General features: G+C 40.9%; 2 protein-coding genes across 2 annotated transcripts in view; one reads left to right on the forward strand and one right to left on the reverse strand.

Annotated features, from left to right (window-relative positions):
- The window catches only part of LOC110986786 (uncharacterized), a 128,118-nt gene extending 123,915 nt beyond the window's left edge, over positions 1-4,203 (reverse strand). Inside the window, exon 1 of the mRNA XM_087137327.1 lies at positions 4,025-4,203. Within this exon, the coding sequence (XP_086993453.1) occupies positions 4,025-4,054 (30 nt within the window). The 5' untranslated portion in view covers positions 4,055-4,203. The remainder of the gene's footprint in view (positions 1-4,024) is intronic.
- LOC110986800 (uncharacterized) lies at positions 1,278-20,513 on the forward strand. The gene is made up of 12 exons (XM_022249009.2): positions 1,278-1,795; positions 4,860-4,911; positions 9,090-9,224; positions 10,949-11,569; positions 11,845-12,195; positions 13,239-13,325; positions 14,011-14,493; positions 15,115-15,198; positions 15,755-15,796; positions 16,524-16,610; positions 17,465-17,611; positions 18,120-20,513. The coding sequence occupies exons 1-12, from the start codon at positions 1,328-1,330 to the stop codon at positions 18,743-18,745; spliced, it is 3,183 nt and encodes a 1,060-aa protein (XP_022104701.2). The 5' UTR covers positions 1,278-1,327; the 3' UTR covers positions 18,746-20,513.
- The last annotated feature ends 249 nt before the right edge of the window (positions 20,514-20,762 follow it).

The following is a 20,762-nucleotide window of genomic DNA, read 5'->3' on the forward strand; positions in this document are numbered from 1 at the left end:
GGTTTTCTGTGAGTGTGCTTAAAACAAACCTTTTTTTTAATTAAAGAGACCTTACAGGAATTTAAAGCAGGCTTATTTCCCTTTTGATTTCGGCAAATGTAGAATCAGGTTGCTAATATTTTTCCTTTAACAACCACTTACCACCAGCAAAAAATCAGAAACACTATTTCAAACGCGACTTGCGGATCCCCACAGAAGCCATGCGTTCTGCTGCTTATCCGACTCCATCACAAAATGGACCAGTTCAATTGGGCATTGTTCTGGCCGTTTGGATAATCACACCTCATTGGGCTAATAGCCTTTTTATTTCCACCTGGGACAACGTTCACCGATTGGACTCAATTCTAAGCTGCGATCCACATAAAAGCACGGGTCAGAAGGTGCACGCTGGAAGACCATTGTCACGGGCACGCAAGGCGCCGAAAATCCACAGTAAATCGCATTCTGTCGAAGGCCCCATGTTGTGTACGCGGAAACTGTTCTGGTAATTTTTGGAATAGTTTCACACACTCAACCGATTTTCAGGTGACAGTCTCTTTTATTTAAGTTCGCTTCCACTTTTCACAAGCGGTCAAGTTTCTGATTCAATGCGATCACAAGCCAAATTCGGTTTACTTTTCGGAATTGCACTTTGCCTCTTTCTTTTGACGGTATCCTTTCTCTGACGTTCTGGAAATGAGTATCTGGGACCCCATTTGGTGTGGAGAGAGCACGTTTGAGTATGCAGCTTCTAAATGTCGAATCAAAGTTCACTGTGTTTTTCTGTTTAAATTGAATGGATGAAGCCTCCTAGAGTTTCTCATCTGAATAAGAATGCAAATCTACACAAAAACATAAAACTATTGGCCCTTTGCGCCTATTCCGCTGTACAGGTAGATGAAACAACATAAAGAATGTTAAATCTGAGGGCAAGGTAGGCACATATGACCCTGAGCTGTGAAATTTCATCAGAAAAATTGAAAACTACAATGGAAAGTAGGAGTAAATTTTGCTCTGTTCCAATTTCCGCCACGGTCTGGTTGTCTATCTTGGACCCCCAAAATTCTCATTTTTATTTATGCAATTTCGAAAGTAAACCCTGGTCTCGTCAGGAGCCAGCTAGGAGTATTAAGGAAAATGGAGAGCACAACTGTCAGTAAAACACTTGATTGACGAAACGCACCTGCCGTCTGCAGGGAGGTAATTAATTAGTCATACAACTCCCATTGGTTGAAAGTTTACGTGAGGTCATCCTAGGAAACGCGCACGTCGTGTGTTCAGCACTGTGGAACATTTCGATGACTATAAAGTGGCACACGGAAGCCGATTAGTGTGCACAGTACTGAAGATGGCGGGGGACAAAGCCGGCGATGGTGTCCACACTCGTCACGTCAAAATCCTGTATTTTGGCTTAGCACTGCTGTCGATCTTCACGTTAGCCTGTTTTGTGGTCACCTACGTCTTCGTGACGCAGCTGAGAACCGAGCTTGGCCAGAAATGTTCGTGTCCGGACGGCGAGATGCTGTTTGACATCACCGTTCTGCCGTCGAGCGGCTCCACGGGTGACTCGGCACGGGGCCCCGGGCACAATGACCGCGGTGGTATCCAGGCGGCGGAGCACCAACATCGCCGCCGTCATCATCACGAAAGCCAAGTACGAGCCGAGTTGGAGCTGAGCGCACCAGGCGAGCGGGGCACCGATGACCTGCGGGGGCTGAACAGGGTGCGTAGAGGAGTCACTCAAGGGGACGAGGATCCTAATTCATTTAGGGCCACGTCCATCGAGGCTTATGCCAGACTACCTATTACCATTTCGGTGAGTGAAAAGGTTTACTTTCTCGCTGAAAAGTTTCAGTTACGTGAGCGTTTTCGTATTAAAGCTGGATGTGATGATAACAAGTTACATGTGGGAAATGAGTACATGTACATGAATGTCATTTCCAATTACCTGCTGAAATTTCCTACAAGATGTGATTTTTTTGTTGGGGGGTTAACTATTGTGGAGGGTTGTACTTGAATTTGTCTTGTAATTTGTTAAAATCAAGCTCTTCTATCCTATAATAACAGGCACTACTGATAAGTGTTTATCATTTTAGCCAAGTGTTTCATTTTATTGGTTCAAAAACAAACTTACCGAGATAAGGTGAGAAAAACCTTGGTCATTGCCCTACAAAAGGAAACATGAACCCCTCTTCAACAAAAGAGGGGTGAAAGTTTTGGAACCCAACCCCTAAAGATCAAAGGTGCACTCAGAGTCAACATCTGGAAACAATTCACAGGTGAAAATTGATACACTGGAGGTGGGGGAACTTTCTCAGTGTTCCCGACAGTATTATTGCTACAATTATCCCCCAGGTGTGGCCATAAAAATATTCAGTGTCAACAATACACCATCAGAACGGAAGCCTGGTTCTATGTGGGCCCAACACCCAGGGGGGGGGGGAGCTCCCACCACACCAGGACCATTGAAATAGTGCTTGTTTTCACTGGATTTCTTCTGCGTGGTTTGGTCCTGGAGTCCCATTTTGCTTGACCTGCCCCCAAAGGGTCCTGGTCTTTTCAAACAGGCCTGAAGTCATTTGAGATCACGAATAAAAGAAGTTCAGAAGCTGATGTCTGCTATACTTTATTTTATAAAACGGCCCAGCCCTCATTTTCACCTCCCCCAGGCTTTCCTTTTCAGTGGAGAAATTACCAATGACAAGAATGAATTGCAATTCTAAATTCCCCGTAAGAAATTGATTTGAGACCCTGATTTTTTTCCAACAAGGCCCAGTGGGAGTCAACTTGGTGAGTGCAGATTTGGTCCTAATTAAAGGCGTCATGTTCATATTTATTCGGCACAAACATGTATCTTTGCATTTTTGCTGGGAAGTACATTTTGTGTGCGAGGTTCTTTCAATTCACTTTCCCATCAACTTCTAGCACTATTTTTTATGAGCTCCCATCTTCAGTTTTGCCCTGTCTTGTGCATTATTTTCAGTAATTGCACGTAACCCTTGTCTCAAAGGAGTAAAATGTAAATCCCTTAATAAGTTGGCAAGATGTAATAAGAACGTTTGTGCAACTAATGTTTAGGGTGCAACCAGCATACCCACATTATATTATGCTAGCTCTCTCTCTGATAGTTACACATGCAGTCTATGACGAATCTTTGAAACCCGATTTGTTTTGGAGGCATCAGCTTATACACCAGCAGTAATTTGTAAACAACTTGACATTGAGACACATCACTTATCGCCAGTGGACCATCTTGCTACTGATCCCAGTCAGAGGAGCATTTCCTCCTCGTCTGGGATAGATAAAATCTGAACATGTACACACAGGAGATACACATGAGGACCATACACTCTGGTACCTTGGGATCTCTGGCCCTATATTGTAAACACCACCCAGGCTCAGTCTGTTTTCATTGACAATTGCTGTTTACTTTACTCTGATCCCGATAACTCGGCATGATTTGTCAAAATGTCAGCAAGTTTCCAATGAACAAAGGCATAGAGTGTGCTTGCAGCATGATGGATGGAATGTTTTGAACATTTACCCCAGATTAAGGGCACTTTACCATATTTTTCATTTAAAATGTTAATTATGGACTTGAACATTTTTAATTTAATGATTTCATGCTGTTTGCCCCTGCCCAGAGATTTAGGATATTTTGACCTTCGACGTACAATAAAACATAAAGAATTTTCTCATTTTCTGAACATGGTAATGTAATGTCAAGACTGAACAGCTTAACAATCAATCAATCAACAATAGTCTGCAGTTTCTAAGATCAAGGAAACATGATATTTGCCAACGATTTTAAAAGAAAACAAAAAAGTTCATGTCGGGCAGCTATCACAATCTCTTGGGATCCCCTAAAAATGTTAATAAGCACAGTGTGTCTTAAGTCCATGGTGTGACAACTGCATGTGCTACATGAAAGTACATGTACATGGAATTACCAGTACATGCCTCAATACACTGGTATCAAAGGAGACCTCTGAAAACCCCAACCAAACAGTAGTATTTGAACAGACACATCGCCGTGTTTACATACCTTGCCCAGGGGTCCTTCCACAAGTAGCATTTGGGGTATTCTGAACTTCTTTTTCTTTTCACAAAAGGCAGCATCCAAGAGAGAAAATGTAAACAATTTTTTTCCACCTTCTCCAGTGAATGGAATGGTAGAGACTAGTTTTTCACGCAGGATCCTTGACCCATTGTCTGCTCACCTCTTGCTGTCAGAGTATGGCTGTGTGGCAAAATGGCATCAGATGTTGAGCCTTAAGGGGTGAAACCCTCATAAATTTGTCAATATTTTAAGGGTTGCACTTCCAATTGTCTTCAGAAATGAGTTTAGGCTGTTGTAAAGTGTGTGGGTTGTATGCTTCCCCCCTTCTTTATTGGAAGTTGTTCCAGGAAGAGCTAGTTCTTCTGAGTGGCACTAGGGATTAGGGCTTGCAGAAACCCCCTTTCAAGGTTTCATTATATCACTGCTAAACTACTAGGTTTTTTGCTTTCTTCTTACTGTTTTGTGTCCGCACTATTTGTATCCATAATCCAGTCCCTCAGCTTTTTTCATGTCTAGTGTTGGATAATATGAAATACTTTGTATTGGAATTTATTTTGTCTCACATGTTGGAAAGTTTTTGTTCTTATCAAGAATGTGTTCCGATCAGGAATGTAGAAAAATCAAAGTAATATTTCTAGCTATGTGTATTTGCTTTGGGTGACTTTAAAATCACATTAACCGGTTTATTTCTTCCTAAATAGATCTTATTATTTAAAGCTTTCTTACTTTTAAGTGGATGTCACAGGAATACCGTAGTTTACTTAATAAACAAATGCTGACAGAGAAGGAATAAAATATTTGCCATACTTTTTTTTCACAGATTGACTCGATCACAGCATTTTGTAACAAGACTATAAGCAAATGTCCACCAGGTGAGGGAAACCGTTTCTTGAATTTTTTTGTTGTCATTTTAATATCAATCATGTTTTGGGTTTCATCATTATTTTTTTGTTACACTGTATGTTTGTGGAATTTTCTCGCTGCATGTGAATGTTGTACTTGTGTGCCTCATAATGTCAAGATATAATTGGAAAATGTTAACACTAGATCCAAAAAAATGCCCATAATTCAAGTGACATGGAAAATTTGTCTTTTGCACAAAGCAATGCTTTGTGATAGTGTAGAAGGTTTGAGCCCTTGTCTCTGTCATTTTGTCATATTTAATGCATCCTTACATTTATCGAAATTAGTTGTTTATCCGCATTCTGTCAAATAAAATTAAAAAACAGAAAAGGATGGAAGTGTTGACATGATTTGGGCCATATTTTTTTGTTCTTCTGAAACGCTAATTGTACGAACCCATTCTCAGTGTACATGCAGTATGCTAAATATAAAGCAATCCTGGAGCCATGGCCAGTAGGTAGAATATGTGGATGTGTTTACCATAGCATGTGCTGGATTGTTGGCATTCACAATTGCCTGGAAGCTGTACGGCTTCCAGTTGGCCCGTAGACTGCTGATAATCTTTGGACCTGCTGTTAGGTGACTTTATCAAGAGAACTCACCACAAATCAGACACATCAACAAAAGATTCATCTCAAGTGGAATTCCGGTGACAAAAATGGAAGAAAAAAGGAGTCATTGTGCTGATGTTTGCAACACAAAGTTGACCTCTTAAACAAAAACAATACAAAGTTCATCTTATCTGTTTGTTATGGGATACAAAAAGATGACAAAAAGCTCTTATTAAAGATCTATAGTCTGAAATCTGACATAAAACCCCGAACCTTTCCTTGTAATTTCAAAGCAAAATAGAGTACCGAAGTGAATATGTCACGCGCACAACTAGTGTGTAAAAGGCATTAGCGCGAGAACCAGCGCGTGAACCAACACGCGTGTGTACTCCATTCGTTTGCACTGCACTTTCTGGTTCACAGTGACGTCACAAATCGGTACTCTATTTAATATTGGTGTCATTTTTCTGGGGTGAGTTAGCAGCATAAAAACTTATTAGCATTAAAAATAATGATGATGGATGGTATCAATATAGAGGAAGGAAAACAAGGCTTTATCGAATTTATGGAATCAGAACTTTACGGGTCATAACTTCTTTGCACTCAGTTTTTCCAACTTCACACAATTGGGACCTGGCCCTCGAAATTTGTGCCCTCCCCCCTGCTAAAATTTTGCACATTCACCCCTTCATTTGGTTTTGGTGCTTGAACTACGTGCGATACTTCTGTAGATATCTTGTCACAGTTGGCGCATCGGCGCTGTGAAAGGGTAAGAAGATCGAGGGCACTTTGTACAGTTGTCCCTGTATGGAAAACAAATTGGAAATAATTGAAAAAAAGAGGAAAACAGGAGGCCTGTTTTCTTGAAAATACCTCAGGTTGCTGCTGTTGGTGGTCTCATCACAGTCTGTTGCTGCTGAATACTTTGACCTCCTCCCCAATACAGTGTACTGAAATCATATTCAGTACTTACAATCTGGGTAGTAATATACGCTGCTCTCTTTTTGGAGTTAATGTAATCACATACATGCAATCCAACTTAGACTTGGCAGTGTTTGTTTTCCTCATGAGCCTGCATCCAGACTTTCTAGGTCAGGCAAGCTATAAATATGTGGCTGAATGACAGTGGCCCACAGGCCTAATGCGTACAGTCAGGGATCGCGCCTGAATAGATTTACAAGTTCACGAGATGGTAAACTTAAAGTGCTAACGGGTAATGTGCTTAACCAGATGTGAGTACTTGTGTATGGTGTGAACGTGTCTTGTTCACTGGCAAAGTCTACATATTTTGAGCATGTGGTCATAGGTCACGTTAACTTAATAATTTTTACACTCAATGAAAAGTTTCTAGTTACTTTAACGTTAAGTATTGTTTAGAAGAGGAGTTGCTGGAGCATATGAAATTCAGTCGACTTCCCCCTCTTTGGTAAAGAGACCAGAAAGAATAACTGAGAGAAGCCAGAATAGTAAAAAATCCCAACACGAGGCCTTACTCAAAGAACGAGGAGTCTGGTCACTAGTCCAGGGTCTTCATCAATATGAAAGATCCTTCCTGCTTACTTCTCTACCCCTGTTTGGAAAAGTGTTGATGGAAAAAGATTGCATGATACCCTTCATCTTGATGGAAACAAGCAGTCAATGGTTCTGTCAGAAACCATCTCTGTAATGGCTCCTTCAAAACTTAGAAATACTTTAACAACTGTCTGATCATAATTATGTCTTGAAAGGCCAGTCAGTATTATGAAGACCACGTCTTGCCAGTGACAAGCTATATGTATTTATTATTAGAAGCTGTCTGATCCAGAGATGATAACGGAATGTGTGTTAGAATTGTATTCCGCAGTCTAATCTTTAGGTAGATTACAGTTACTAGAGGTGGCTTGAAGAAATCATTTTGAACTGACCTTGCTTTCTGTTGTCTCTTTGGTTTGTTTGTTCGTTTGTTTTGTTTGTTTCAAAATTGTGGGTTGTGCCTTTATCAGAGTAAGGATGTTAAGCGCTATACACTCTTACAGAACTTTTCAACTATTTTGGAAAACTTCATAACTTGTGTGACTCTGAGTAGGTCTTTAACCTGTGATCCAGAGCAGACATTAACAATTGACCACCGAGCTTGGGGGTGAAGGTTCTTTGACTTTGAGCTCAAATAATTTTTTTCCATCAACTTTCTTGGAAAAAGCAGAATACCCACTGTTGGAGGTAATAGCATCTGGTTAGATAAACAATGTTACACATTGTGGTAATTTGAATTGTTGAAGCTATTTGCCACCTTGATTGTTGGGCCGGGCTGGGAGGGGGGGAATTCTGGGTAACAGAAAGGGGGCACCTGACCTGCTAGGCACAAAAGCGGATTAAAGAAGGGGAAAGTAAATACCTGTTGGCAAGCTTCTATGGAGATTTTACTCCTGCGTGCATCTTTCAATTTGAAGTGCTGTGTCGAAAAATCAAGCTTTCAAAATCAGGGAAGAAAATTAAGAAACTTGAATTTTGATGTTTGTTTCATTCATTCATCAACAGATCAGCTGATAAGCAAAGCATTCTGTCATCCAGCCAGCTATAGCCTGCAAATCTGCTAATTACTTGATCTGTACCAGTGTTGTCCGTCACAAGTCCTTTCACAACCCCTTCATAAGTCTTTTCACAAGTCCCATCTTTATATGTAGTAGGGTGAATGACAAAGGAATACTATCAAACTTCATTTGAATGGCTTGTGACTTGGCTTTTACACTTAACTTATGATGGGCTTGCATTGGACTTCCGAGGACTTGTGGTGGACATAAATACAAAAATGATCATTTGATAGTTTGGTTTAAGTTTAAAGAAAAGAAATGGCACATTTCCTCTTTATCGTGCTTATTTCATTTTTAATTCTCTGAAAAAGTCCTACCCCAAAACCGATAAATGTGATTAAAAAAAAATCAGATTACTTAACTAAAGGAAAGAGCTTCTTTACATGCTGTCGTAGCTGGTTTGTGCTTTTTTACAGCCTGTTTTAGGCATGGATGATAGCTTATAGTAGCAGGGTTCCCACGGCCTGGAAAAGTTATGAAAAAGTCATGGAAATTTGTTTTTGTTTTCCAGGCCTGGAAAAGTCATGGAATTTTGTAAAAATGACTAAAGTCTTGGAAAAGTTATGGAATTTTTCAAACATTGTGTGTGATTTCTATTATCAGAAATAAGTGCATAAAATGCATGATCTATTCGCAACTTTAAAAGTCTGAATAGTCCAAATATTGGGTCTTGAATTTCCATAATTTGGTCATGGAAAAGTCATGGCAAGGTCATGGAATTTAATTGTCCTTAAGGTGCAGGAACCCTGTAGTAGCATATCCAAGGGGCAAAGAAACAAGTTGTCACTTCTTCCGGTCTGTTGCCAATTTTTTTTTCATGAATTGCAAGTGTCAGAGTTTCAGAAATAGTGCTGTACCTCCTTTCTGTGAATATGAAAATACTTTTGAAAAGCATTTCTAGAAAAAATAGTCTGATGTTCGTCTGCAGGACACAAAACCTACGTATTTCATTGGAGTAGCTGGAAGATTTCAAGAAATGTACGCACTATTGGTCCAGTCAAAACCCCTTGGTCTTTTTTCCCTCAGGACCCCAAGGTCCAGCTGGCAAACAGGGTAGCCCAGGACCACAAGGCCCTCCGGGTAAGCAGGGTGCAGAGGGCCCGATGGGTGAACCAGGAAGGCCCGGGGAAGAGGGTAAGAACTGCAACTGCAGCTCAGACAGTGAGTACATTTTGTCCCAGTGTAACGGTCCGGTCATCTGCTGTACTGAAACGTGGTAAAATGGGGTAAAACAAGCATGTGTGAAGTCGGTGGCATAAATTCTTTCTCGCGAGTGTGTTTGGGGGGGGTGGATGTGACAAAATCAAAATATTGCCTGACGGAAATTTCAAAGGGGTGCGAGAGGAGGATGATGGACACCATGTTACCGTACCAGAGGTGCTATTCATTAGAAAGAGGTACATCATTTGTTTACTTGGGTGCTTAACCCTGCTGAACAATGCTTTATATTACTTCATGCGAAAATTGGTGTTTTCAAAGTTTTGGGGCTGTTCTCATTGTCAATGGCCCATCCCCCAGCCATGAAGTGTTGAGGGAGATATATACTTCCACCTGTTACATTGACACCCCTGCATTGATAATCCCCTTACTGTGTGCTGTTTAATGTACATGCACCATTGAAATATTTTAAGCCTGCTTGGTTGCAGGCCAGTTTTAACCATCTGCCTTTTACGTCTTTAAAGTTTTCTTCAAAGCTGATTGGGTGTTATAATCCATGAATGTGCATGTTTTTGGAAAAGAAAAATTGAAATAATTCTTTAGAAAATACAAACTGTTCATGAAAAAGGAAAAGTTTCACAATGTTGGGAAATTTTAGTCCAACCTTTTCTAAGTTTTATTGTTTTATAATTCTAAAAACAGCAAAATACTCAGTTGACTAGGCACACACTAAAGGGGCTTAAATTTACCATTCCTGTTGCTGTTCCTTCAACACATGTGTTGCAACTGACAGTCCTAAATGAACTCTGACCTCACTTATTGAAAAACTCTCATGAAAGCCCATGTGAATGGATTCCAATTCCTATTAGGTCCTGATTCCCCAAAGAAATGATGTCCTAGCTTTCGTAGCTCTGGAATCTGATGCTACAATTGGGAACTGCCAGATTCCGTAATTTGAAAGGCTACAGTGCAGACGTGGTTGTTGACAGCAAATGTTAAGGGAAGTCAAGTCCCTTGTCTGTCCGTTTAACGAGCAGGTGCTTAACCCCCAGGGCTCTGCAGGGCATCAAGTGATTAGGAATAACTCTCTTTGGAATGGACGCTAATCCCACAGCAGTCTACCCTGGCTGACATTAGTTGTGTTTGTTACGATCATGATTTTCAATTACTTGGTTGATGTCTGTCCTCTAGATATCTGATTTTGGCCTGCACTTCTGTTAGCTAGGTGTTCTCCACATTCAGAAGCCAAAGGCTACTGTAGAAAAAAGTGATTTTAGATCGAAAAATACCAAAGATTTCTTGAATAATCTGTCTGGCAAAGATTTAGTTATTTTTCTTTCTAGAGGGAGATTATTCCTTTGGGAATGAAGAACTTTAGAACTTGCAACAGTTTCCAAAGCATGCAGTTCTAGGCTGGAGGTCATAGACTCCAACGCAGGCTGTCTTACAAAATGAGTTGTCAAGTTAAAAGCTGTTCTCCGTTTGAAACTTGCATATACTCCAGGAAGTTTTTATATCAAGAGAACTTGAACCCAGCCTAAGCTTATTTGCACTATGTTGCTTTACAAAATCAAGTCAACTTGATTACTTGACCTTTACTTTGACTGTACATGTGACTGTATGCTGTGCTCTATCTTTGGTATCATGTAGTATCGGCAATCATGCAAAATAATTAACGAAAACAAAAGTGAAAACTTTGATTAGAGAAGCTGTGTTCCCTCTGACAGATTTCACCCTGTTGCTGGAGAAAACAACAGAGTTGGCACTGGGAACAGTAATTGGGCAGCCTGGACCCAAGGGTGAAGCTGGGGAGATCGGACCTTCTGGACCTCCGGGTCAAAGTGGTGAAGCAGGACCACAGGGGCCACCAGGGGCTAGAGGTGACCAGGGGGATGTTGGACCAATGGGTCCACCTGGTGAACTAGGACAGAAGGGTGACATAGGGGATGAGGGACCCCAAGGACCCAGAGGTGATCCGGGGCTAGCTGGACTTGATGGGATGCCTGGTGATCCAGGACAAAAGGGTGAAGTAGGGGAGCCAGGACCGGTAGGTCCCCAAGGACCAATTGGCCCACCTGGAGCCATTGGGTCCCAGGGCCCTGATGGAAGCCCAGGACAAAAGGGTGATTCTGGTGAGATTGGACCCCCTGGAGAGCAAGGTGTTCCAGGCAACCATGGCCGACATGGTAAGCACGGAATGAAGGGGGATAAAGGTGAGAAGGGTGAACTGGTTTTCCCAGGACCAATTCGGATGAAAGGTGACCAAGGTGACACTGGACCAGCGGGCATGCAAGGATTGAAAGGAGAGGCCGGCAAGGATGGCACAAACTGCTCTTGTGTTGACCCCGGTAATTTGATTTGTCAACATCATGTACCCCAGTATTTAGATCTTTATTTTTTTTTTATTGGCATGTTATTCATTGAATGAAAGGCAAGTCACTTGGTTTTAAATGCTGTGGATTGCAAGTGGAAAGTACTGTGCAATTCATTTAGGGCCCATCCTGACAGTCAGACACTATTTCAAAAGATTTTACGTGACGATAATTTTGTTATTGCTCGAGATTCAATCTTGGAAGTTACAACTGCATGAAATAGATAATTTTAGGGAATGCTTTCTTTGCAGATGCTGACATGATGGCAGAGTTACTTCTTCCAACTTCTGCCGCAGCAAAGCAGCAGCTTGCAGGTCCCCCTGGCCCACCTGGTCCCCAAGGCCCGAAAGGTGAAAAGGGTGAGGCAGGTCTCAGGGGCTATAAGGGTGACATGGGTCCCCAGGGTGACCTAGGTCCACAAGGACCTGAGGGCCCGAATGGCACAGCAGGCGTGAAAGGTGCAAAGGGTGATGTGGGTGCAATTGGACCACCAGGGCCCAGGGGTCGTAGAGGTGACACTGGGCTGGAGGGCGCCAGAGGTCAGAAGGGTGAAAGAGGACAAGAGGGGCTTATAGGTCCTGATGGGGCTGCTGGACCAAAAGGTATATAGTATTTAATTATGCCAATAATAGGGTAATGGGACAATATTAAACTCAGTACTTGGGCCAAGAACGACACAGTAACAATGTCATGCCTCCTTCCGCTTTAAAATGTGATAGTCTAAATCCAGACCCATCATGCTTTTATTCCCATTCATAAGAACCTTTTGGGGCAAAAATATAATTAGTGGAATATCCATATTTTCCTGATGTGTGTGCACAAACAGAAATCTCCCTATGGAAATTGGTGTGCTGTGAGATTTGACAGAGTGAAAATTTGACTATGAAGTGCAGATACATTATTAGTGTTGTGCAACTTGCGAGGGAGTTAGAGTCCACAAAAGTTTGTGTTTCAGGCTTATTTATTTGTCATGAATGCAGGAAGAGTACTTTCTCAGTCATTTAAAAATAAAATGACAGCAAACAGACATATAAAAATATTATAGATTTAATTATCTATAATATGGGCGATTCACAACAGTGCGCCTCCAAGAGTTTGCAATGCATTGGCCATTCACTATGTGCAAAATCTGTCGACAGACTTTGCATGTTGTGATTGGCCAATGTGTTTCAAACTCTTCGAGACACACTATAGTGAATCTCCCATATTAGAGGTCACAAAGAAATAACAAATTAAGTAACTAAGACAACAGGAGTCAACATTTCATATATTAGATGTAAAAGTGTTTGAAACCAGTTGATATCTCTATCATCGGTTAAAAACCCCCATGTGACAGGCTTTCGACGAATATTAATGGATAACCTGAGATATTCATGAATGTCACATGAAATTGAAAATGGAGTTCAAATTTAAAACGTATCCTATTTCTCCCCGGTAGCTTTTACCACTGTGTTTCTAATTAAAAGATGAATTCTTGGTTCTTGGCTTATTCCCTCTTTTGGGATAGCCTTTGACAAACATCTATTTTCTGTTCACCCTCTCTTTAAGATTGCATACCAAGATTGCTGTATCAAAATATCGACCTAGCTATAGTTTACAGTAGATGGAAGTGAAGTGAAGTGTCTGTGGTATTCTTATTCACAAGGTGAGAAAGGTGACCAAGGAAATGTAGGTGATACTGGACCCATTGGACCACCCAGAGTGAGGGGAGAAATGGGAGATCTGTGTAATGGTGAGACCTTTTGAACTTGGCTTCATCACGTTGGAAGAGATCGATCCAAATCCTCAAAATGGGAGTTATTAAGTGATGGCAGAGAGATATTATGACACTTATGAGAAGACCCTAAACACTTGTGTCTACCAGTGGCATTCCTTTGGGGGGCATCTGGCCCCTTGGAAGCACTCCATTTGAATTTTTGAAATGCGCTCAACCTGTGTACAAGCCATTGTTCATTCTGCTTTCTGTGCCTCCTGAAAAAATGGCTGCACCCCTGGGTACTGCCCCACTCCCTGAAATGTTACCCTAGTTACACCACTGGTGCCTGTACTCATTGCCAAAAAAATGCAAGGTTGAGTTGACGTTGAGTCATTTGGTATTATGTTTGAACCTTTCTTGCACATAAATTCTCTTTGAGGCAACCTCAGGATGTTCTGTCAATTCCTATTCTACCATTTTAAATTGCAGTATACTTGAAAAGCAGAAAGCTTCAACTGTAATCCCACAGTACAGATATGATTTTTACGTCAATTAAGCAATCACTTTTAAAAATTAAAGCTTCACAAATCAATATAAACATGTTGCTCAGCACTTTGTTTAAGAGTGTAATAAATTTTTCACGAGTTCACATTTATATAGATATGATTGAATACCACATATTTGGTTTTTTGAAAAACAATTTATTTCGATTTCTCCCCAGTTACTGCTTTCCTTAAGGAATTGATGGAATTGGACAATGAGACTCGCAAGCTTATCCAGGGTCCACCCGGGCTGAGGGGTTCACCAGGCCCCATTGGCCCCAATGGGAAACAGGGAGAGCAGGGCCCCCGAGGGGATAAAGGTGACACTGGGGAGGCTGGGATAGTGGGCCCACAGGGCCCCGTAGGCCCACCTGGCATGAAAGGCACTCCGGGTGCGAAGGGCCTGGCTGGATCCTTTGGCTACCCAGGCGATCCTGGTGAAAATGGGGACCCAGGACCTCCTGGACCCCGAGGGCCTGTTGGGGACCCGGGGCTACAAGGCCAACCGGGCATCGATGGGCTTCCGGGCAAGGAAGGGGCCAAGGGGGACATGGGTGACAGAGGCTCAGATGGGTTACCGGGTCCCATAGGGGTACCGGGGTTACCTGGAGCCAATGGAACCCAGGGATCTCCTGGACAAAAAGGAGACAAAGGAGACCGAGGTGGGTATAGTGCTGATGCTATTTAATGTTTCCCTGTTTTAAAGTAGAAAATGAATAATCAAATAATTTTTCCACATTTATTTGAAACTATCGTTAAAATGAAGTGACAGTCTCTCTACGTTTTGCCCAGATACAAACACAAATGTCAAAGGACCTGCACACAGAGTCATGAAAATTAATGAACTTTTGCCAATTCAGACACTTTGACCGTGTTTAAATTTTCTGGCAAGATTCTCAAACCTTGTGTAAGTAATGTAGTTTGATATCAATAACCAGTGAAAACTTTTGAACTTTTACTGTTCTAAAAGGTGTCATGAAAGGTTAATTAAGAGTTGAATAGGGTTGTGTGTTCTGTTTGTTACTCGCAAAGGTACCCGGTATCTCAAAAGTGAAGAAGAGTTGCTGATTGATAATATCTTTTAAGGCAGAATACACCTACATTTACATGACCAATGGGCTTAAACCTTGATTCAAGTCATGCCAGCTTAAGGCAAACATGGAACCAATTACACCTTTCGATTATATTAGTTTCAAGATAAAAACGATAGAAAGTTTATGCATGTAATAACCTTAGCAGGGTGATTAGCTACTTCAACTTAGTGGAACACATTACCTTGATAGGAAAACTTGGTCCCGAGGGACAGCCTGGACGAGAGGGGACCAGAGGACAGAAAGGAGAGAAGGGAGACCGAGGCATCGCATCTGGTAGGTTTGATGTCATCACGATAAAGAAATAAACACATACCGACTGGGCAGGAATGCTCGTCTGTTCACCTCAGTGGAAATGTTTCTCGAAAGGAAGGGTTTGTTGAGATGTGACACTCATATAAGATGAGGTTGGCTAGTAGTTTTGAAAGGAACCGTGTGGATAAAGAGGCCTCTTAAAAGTTGGACACCTTTAAAAGTGCAGTGTTTTGGAGCCAATTTCAGCCAACAGAGTGCATGGCATCACAAGGGGGCAAGAGAGGACAGCTTCCCCTCTTGAAAAAATGGAAAAAGAAAAATGGGAAGAAAAGAGGAGAGGTCATAGAAACAACCAAGTTCCTTGAAAGTCCCTTGGAAGAGGCCCCCTCTACCGTTTATTGTTGGTCAGTGTGCCTCTGATGAGAGCCCGTCAGGAAACCATTTTTGCACTTGTGGACCACTCACAACTGCACTTGGAAATCATTCACTGGCTTTGGAGGTCATGTGGCAGATCTCCACACCAATAAGGAAGTACTGGCTAAGATTTTGTTTGTCTTTTCTTTCCCTTGTGGTCCAGGTATGGTAGAACTTGGCAATTCTGGTGATAATGGAAAGCCAGGTAAGATTTAAAAACTGCTCAAATGAGAAAACTTTATATGACTTTTCAAACAATCACCGATCTGAAGGTTATTTCAAATAGTGATAATTAGATGAGCCGGTCCCCTTTCTATCATCTGTTGACTCCCCCCAGGTATGCTCCACTGAAAGATTCTTTCAATAAATTTCTCCCTGCTGATGAACTTTGGAAAAGTTTTAAACAAAAGAACACTTACTACGCTGTGTTCTTTATTTTGTCATCCCTCCTAAAACATGCTTTGTGGGTGTTTGCTTTTGGAGTCAATCGTTTCAGCATAGCATTCAAAACGTACTTCATCACTTATCAGGGAACATTAGAAAATCTCAATGGAAAGCTCATATGTTTCATAATAACACATATGTAATGACTCAAATTGAAAATTTACAAGTAGTACAGATATACTGTCATTACCTTTCAACTTGGAAAGTTAGATTTTAATAAAGTTTGAAATACTCTTCCCAAGCAGCAGGGGCTTGCATGTTGACTAGTTTACACAGTTCCATTTCTTCCCTAAGATTTTTTTGTTTTTAAAACCTTGAAAATAGATGAAAAGTGAGAGCATGTTAAAATTTTGATGCTTCTACAAAAAGCAATTCAAAGCAGAGATTAACGTTTTATCTGTTTTTTTTGGTCATAAACTGTTCGATAAGATAATAAATAAAGTATGATAAATTAAATTCACCAGCAATTGTTTAAATTCCACCACAAGCCCCTTCAAAGACTACAGATGACCCCACGCCCACTACAAAACCCAAACAACCACCAGCAGTTGAAATGGAGAGCTCTCCAAATGCAGGTAAGCCCTACAAACATTCTGAAGCCACTAGTTACATTGGATACTGACTGGGAACATAAAACGATAATGTGGTACTTTCTCTAACACGTACTTCTATCTGGGTGAAACCAGGTCCAAATCCCACCAATCCGAAGTTGCACCCAGGTCACCCTGTGAATTGAATAAAAGATGGTTCAGTGGGTCCTTCTTCCCCAAAATATATGTCTCAAGGCCTTCTGCCCATAAATTGACCATCTTACTCGGATTTGATTCAGGAAACAGTGATGTTTACTCAATACAAACATCTATCAATAGGTTCTCCCTCTCTGTCTACAAACGAGTCATCTCTTCTTTTTACTGCCCTTGCAGGACAAGCTTAACTTAATCCCCAATTTTTTTCTTTTTGCCCTCAACAACTCTGGAAATTTGTATTTTTTTAATCGTAGTTCAACAAAGTTTCTACTTGCCTCTTATCATGGGCAGAAATCTCTCCTTGATCGTGGGAGGGGACATTAATTTACATAATTTACACTTTTTTGTGCACACTGAGTTTATTATCTTATTCCATTTATAAAAACTCAAAAAGGAAAATCCTTGATCCATCAATTCCTTTAGTATTTTGTTTTGCTTAAAACATGGAGGGGATATTTGACATTGTGTCCCTCCATATCAAATTCATGGGGGAGACGTGTCCCCCCCCCGATTTCCGCCCATGCCTCAATTACTTTGTAATAGTTGACGGGTCTGTTGGGCTGTCCTATGTCAAATGTGTGAAGGAGTATTCAAGAATCAGTCCATTGTCTCAGAAAGGAGACGTTCATCAGCCAAACGAATTCGCATGTTGTCCCCCTTGTTTTCCCTATTTTAATTGCCAGAGTGCGTGCTGGAAAAGATCGGTGCTCCCGTAGACCACGAGTATGGTAATACCTACTGGGGTTCTTGGATGCAGGATACCGCCCCAGACCCACCTTACCCCGACAAGATATGGATCACCAAGCATCTCCTTGGAGACGTAATTTATGGTAAAATGTTTATAAAATAAGTTTTAAAAATTCCCACATTTTGTAATCCCAGCTTTCTGAACAGCACGAACTTGCAGTTCTGAAATTCATTTAGTCCCTTTTTTGCTGTGGTAATTAAATTTCTAATTAAAACTGGGATCATGAAAAGAATATGAAATGAGAATTTCTTTTTTTGTTGTGAAAGAACAGCAAAAGTAAGGACAAAGAACAGAGCTTTTAATTTTCTTGCTTGAATATTTTCTCTTGCTTTCGTACCTCTTAGGAAGACAATTTGTAGATTAGAGACTCAAAAGTAGATTTTTATGTCTCTCAATGAGGACCGGCCTGGGAATAGGGATAACATTTTCAGTCTCCACTTAAACAATCATCACATTTTCACTTGCAATCTGAAGGTCATTTTCCAACTTTGGACTGGGTGTCCACTCAGAGACAGAGGCTACAGAGGCTAGAGAGGAAAAAGAGTTCTGGGTATCTGTTTACATTTATGAATCTGTTTCTTCTGTTGCAGAATACAAAAATATGGCCGCCCTGAAGTCGGGCATATACTCTCGGTACTATCGCCTGACAGATGTCTGGTCTGGTACGGGCCATGTAATCTACAACAATGCCTTGTACTACCACAATGGTGGCTTGCCCGAGATAGTGCGCTATGACATGAGCTCAGAGAGGGTCACAGCCCGGGGCACCATCCCGTTTGCCCTGTACCGCAGGATGAATGGATACGGGTACCTCTACGACTCAGACTATACCTACCTTGATCTGGCCATCGACGACAATGGACTTTGGGTGGTATATAAGACCACAGAGCACAACCAGAACCTTGTAGTGTCCAGAGTGGACCTGGAAAATCTCTCAATCATCAAGACGATTGTTTCCAATCACCCCCAGAGCTCTGCTGGGGACGCCTTCATCATCTGCGGCTGGTTGTATACTACCAAGAGCTCCAAGAACTTCCACTCCACCGTAGACTTTGCTGTGAATCTTTACACCGGAGATGAACTGGCTGACGCGGATATCCCCTATCAGAACGGCCACATGCAGATGACCGTGATGTCCTACAACCCAAGGAATCAACTGATATATGGCTGGGACAAGGGGTACATGGTGACATACAATGTCACCTTGACTACTTAACCCTGATCAAAATGAAGTCGGTGGCATAACTAAGGGGGTGGGGGGGGTTAATCCTCATTTGCAGTGCCCAACTTTTGAAAACCTTAAAAATGAACACAAGAAATATATACAAGCCAAAGTTCATTTGCTTTCTGAGTCCCTTTGAAAAACTAGTGCACCCTGGGTGCCTCTCCCCCCCAAAAAAATAATTTGAGTCCAGTTGTGTGAACATTGGATGGAAATTCTGAAAATGAATGGGACAGCTTAGACAAATTTATCCACTTGAAAAAAAAGAAAAAAAACAGCAAAATATACAAATGTGCAAAGTATATGCATACTTAAATACACATGCACTTGCACACAAACAAAAACTTTGATCTCAGCGAATGGAAATGAAAATTTGGATACCAACTCTCAAACTGACCCACTGAGGGCTGTGCCGAATATCCGATTAACTGAATATTCGATCGGTTATCAAATATTCGAGTACTATTTTCCGAATTTGAATATTCAAATGCAAAATCATTCTTGCATTGCACATTTTTCCTTTGTTTTAAATGAGAAAAATTGCATGTTTGCACGAAAAAAGGCTTGTTTCAAGTTGATTCAAATGAAAAGTGACAGAAATCTTACAATGATTCAAAAAGTGAATTATTCAATAAAAAGTTTAAAAGGAAAAGAAATTTTCAACAGGGCAAGAAATATTGTTCATCTCTTAAATCTTGCTAAATCGTGGCTGGAGATACTCCTAGATGTGAGAAGCTATTACAGTGATTATAATGTACAGTTGTGTGCATTATTGCAACTGATTTGGTATAAGATTTGTTCATCAACAATCTGTCGGTCAGTACGACCGAATATTTGATCAAATTGAAGGTTGAATCACTAACAACCAAAAACCCTGTTTGACACTGCAGTTGTAAATACATACCAACAACCGCTTTTATACATATAAGAGTACTGTACGTTTTGAAATTTTGCAATTTTGTGCTTGTAAGGCCTGCACTGCAGTATTTGGGTGTTGCCATGCACACATCTGGATCCCAGTGAAGACGAGACTCTGAGAGTTCTGGAGGGCAATTTTATGCCAACTGGACAAGGAGAGGAGAATGTATATCAAGGCCACCGAAATCTACAGTGATGCATGCACATGATTAGGCTCGTCACTTTGACAGGCTTGGACAGTATGATAGACCGAATCATCTCAAAACATGGAATACAATGGTGGAACATTTCACAGCCTGGGCTAACTTTGTAAATAGTGTAGCAAAATTGAAAGCAGTTGAAATATATAGCCAAGTAGCCATGGGAAAAAGTTTTGTAATATCTGTAATTTTTCATCTATAAACATGTAGAGTTTTAATTGTCAAGTTTATTATGTATATGTATAAACATGTAGAGTTTTAATTATGAGATTTAGATTTTATAGAAGTGTTACTGATATCTTTATTTATATTGTCACTCAGTGTGCAGTCGAAAACCTTCAAGACCATCACCAGGCCCACAAGATCATTTCAAGATAACACAAGACATCCTGTCAGAATTCAAGTCACAAGCAATTCACATGAACTGCCAAAAGCATTCCTTTGTCAGTGTTCACCCTGTTGCGTGTGTTATAAAGTGGCCTTGACTGCATTACTCTACACAATATTCAATCCGGTCACTTAAGTATGTGTGTACTGTTTATACTCTGTCTGCTGGACAGTGTTTAATTGTTTACTGTTCATTCAAAGTGGTGTAAATAATGTTTGTATTCTCGTATATTATTAAAATGTCATTTTAACTCTGACTTCATGTCCTGTTTTTGCATTTCGCCTGAGATTTTTTGACAATGAAATACAACACCTTGGCCTTGCCAGATTTGTTTTACATAGACTTGTGTTTGTTACCTGCACTGGGGAATTTGGAGGTTAACTAAAAAGGGGAGTCCTTTGCAAAAAGTCCGATCTCTTTTCGCCCTACCGAGTCAATCTTTTCCAGAAAATACCCACAATTCCCACAGTATTTCACACAGTTTAAAAATCTTACGATTAGATTT

Source organism: Acanthaster planci, linkage group LG05 (genome assembly GCF_054643075.1).
Source record: "Acanthaster planci isolate LZ-2023a linkage group LG05, COTS_SCS, whole genome shotgun sequence".
NCBI lineage: Eukaryota > Metazoa > Echinodermata > Asteroidea > Valvatida > Acanthasteridae > Acanthaster > Acanthaster planci.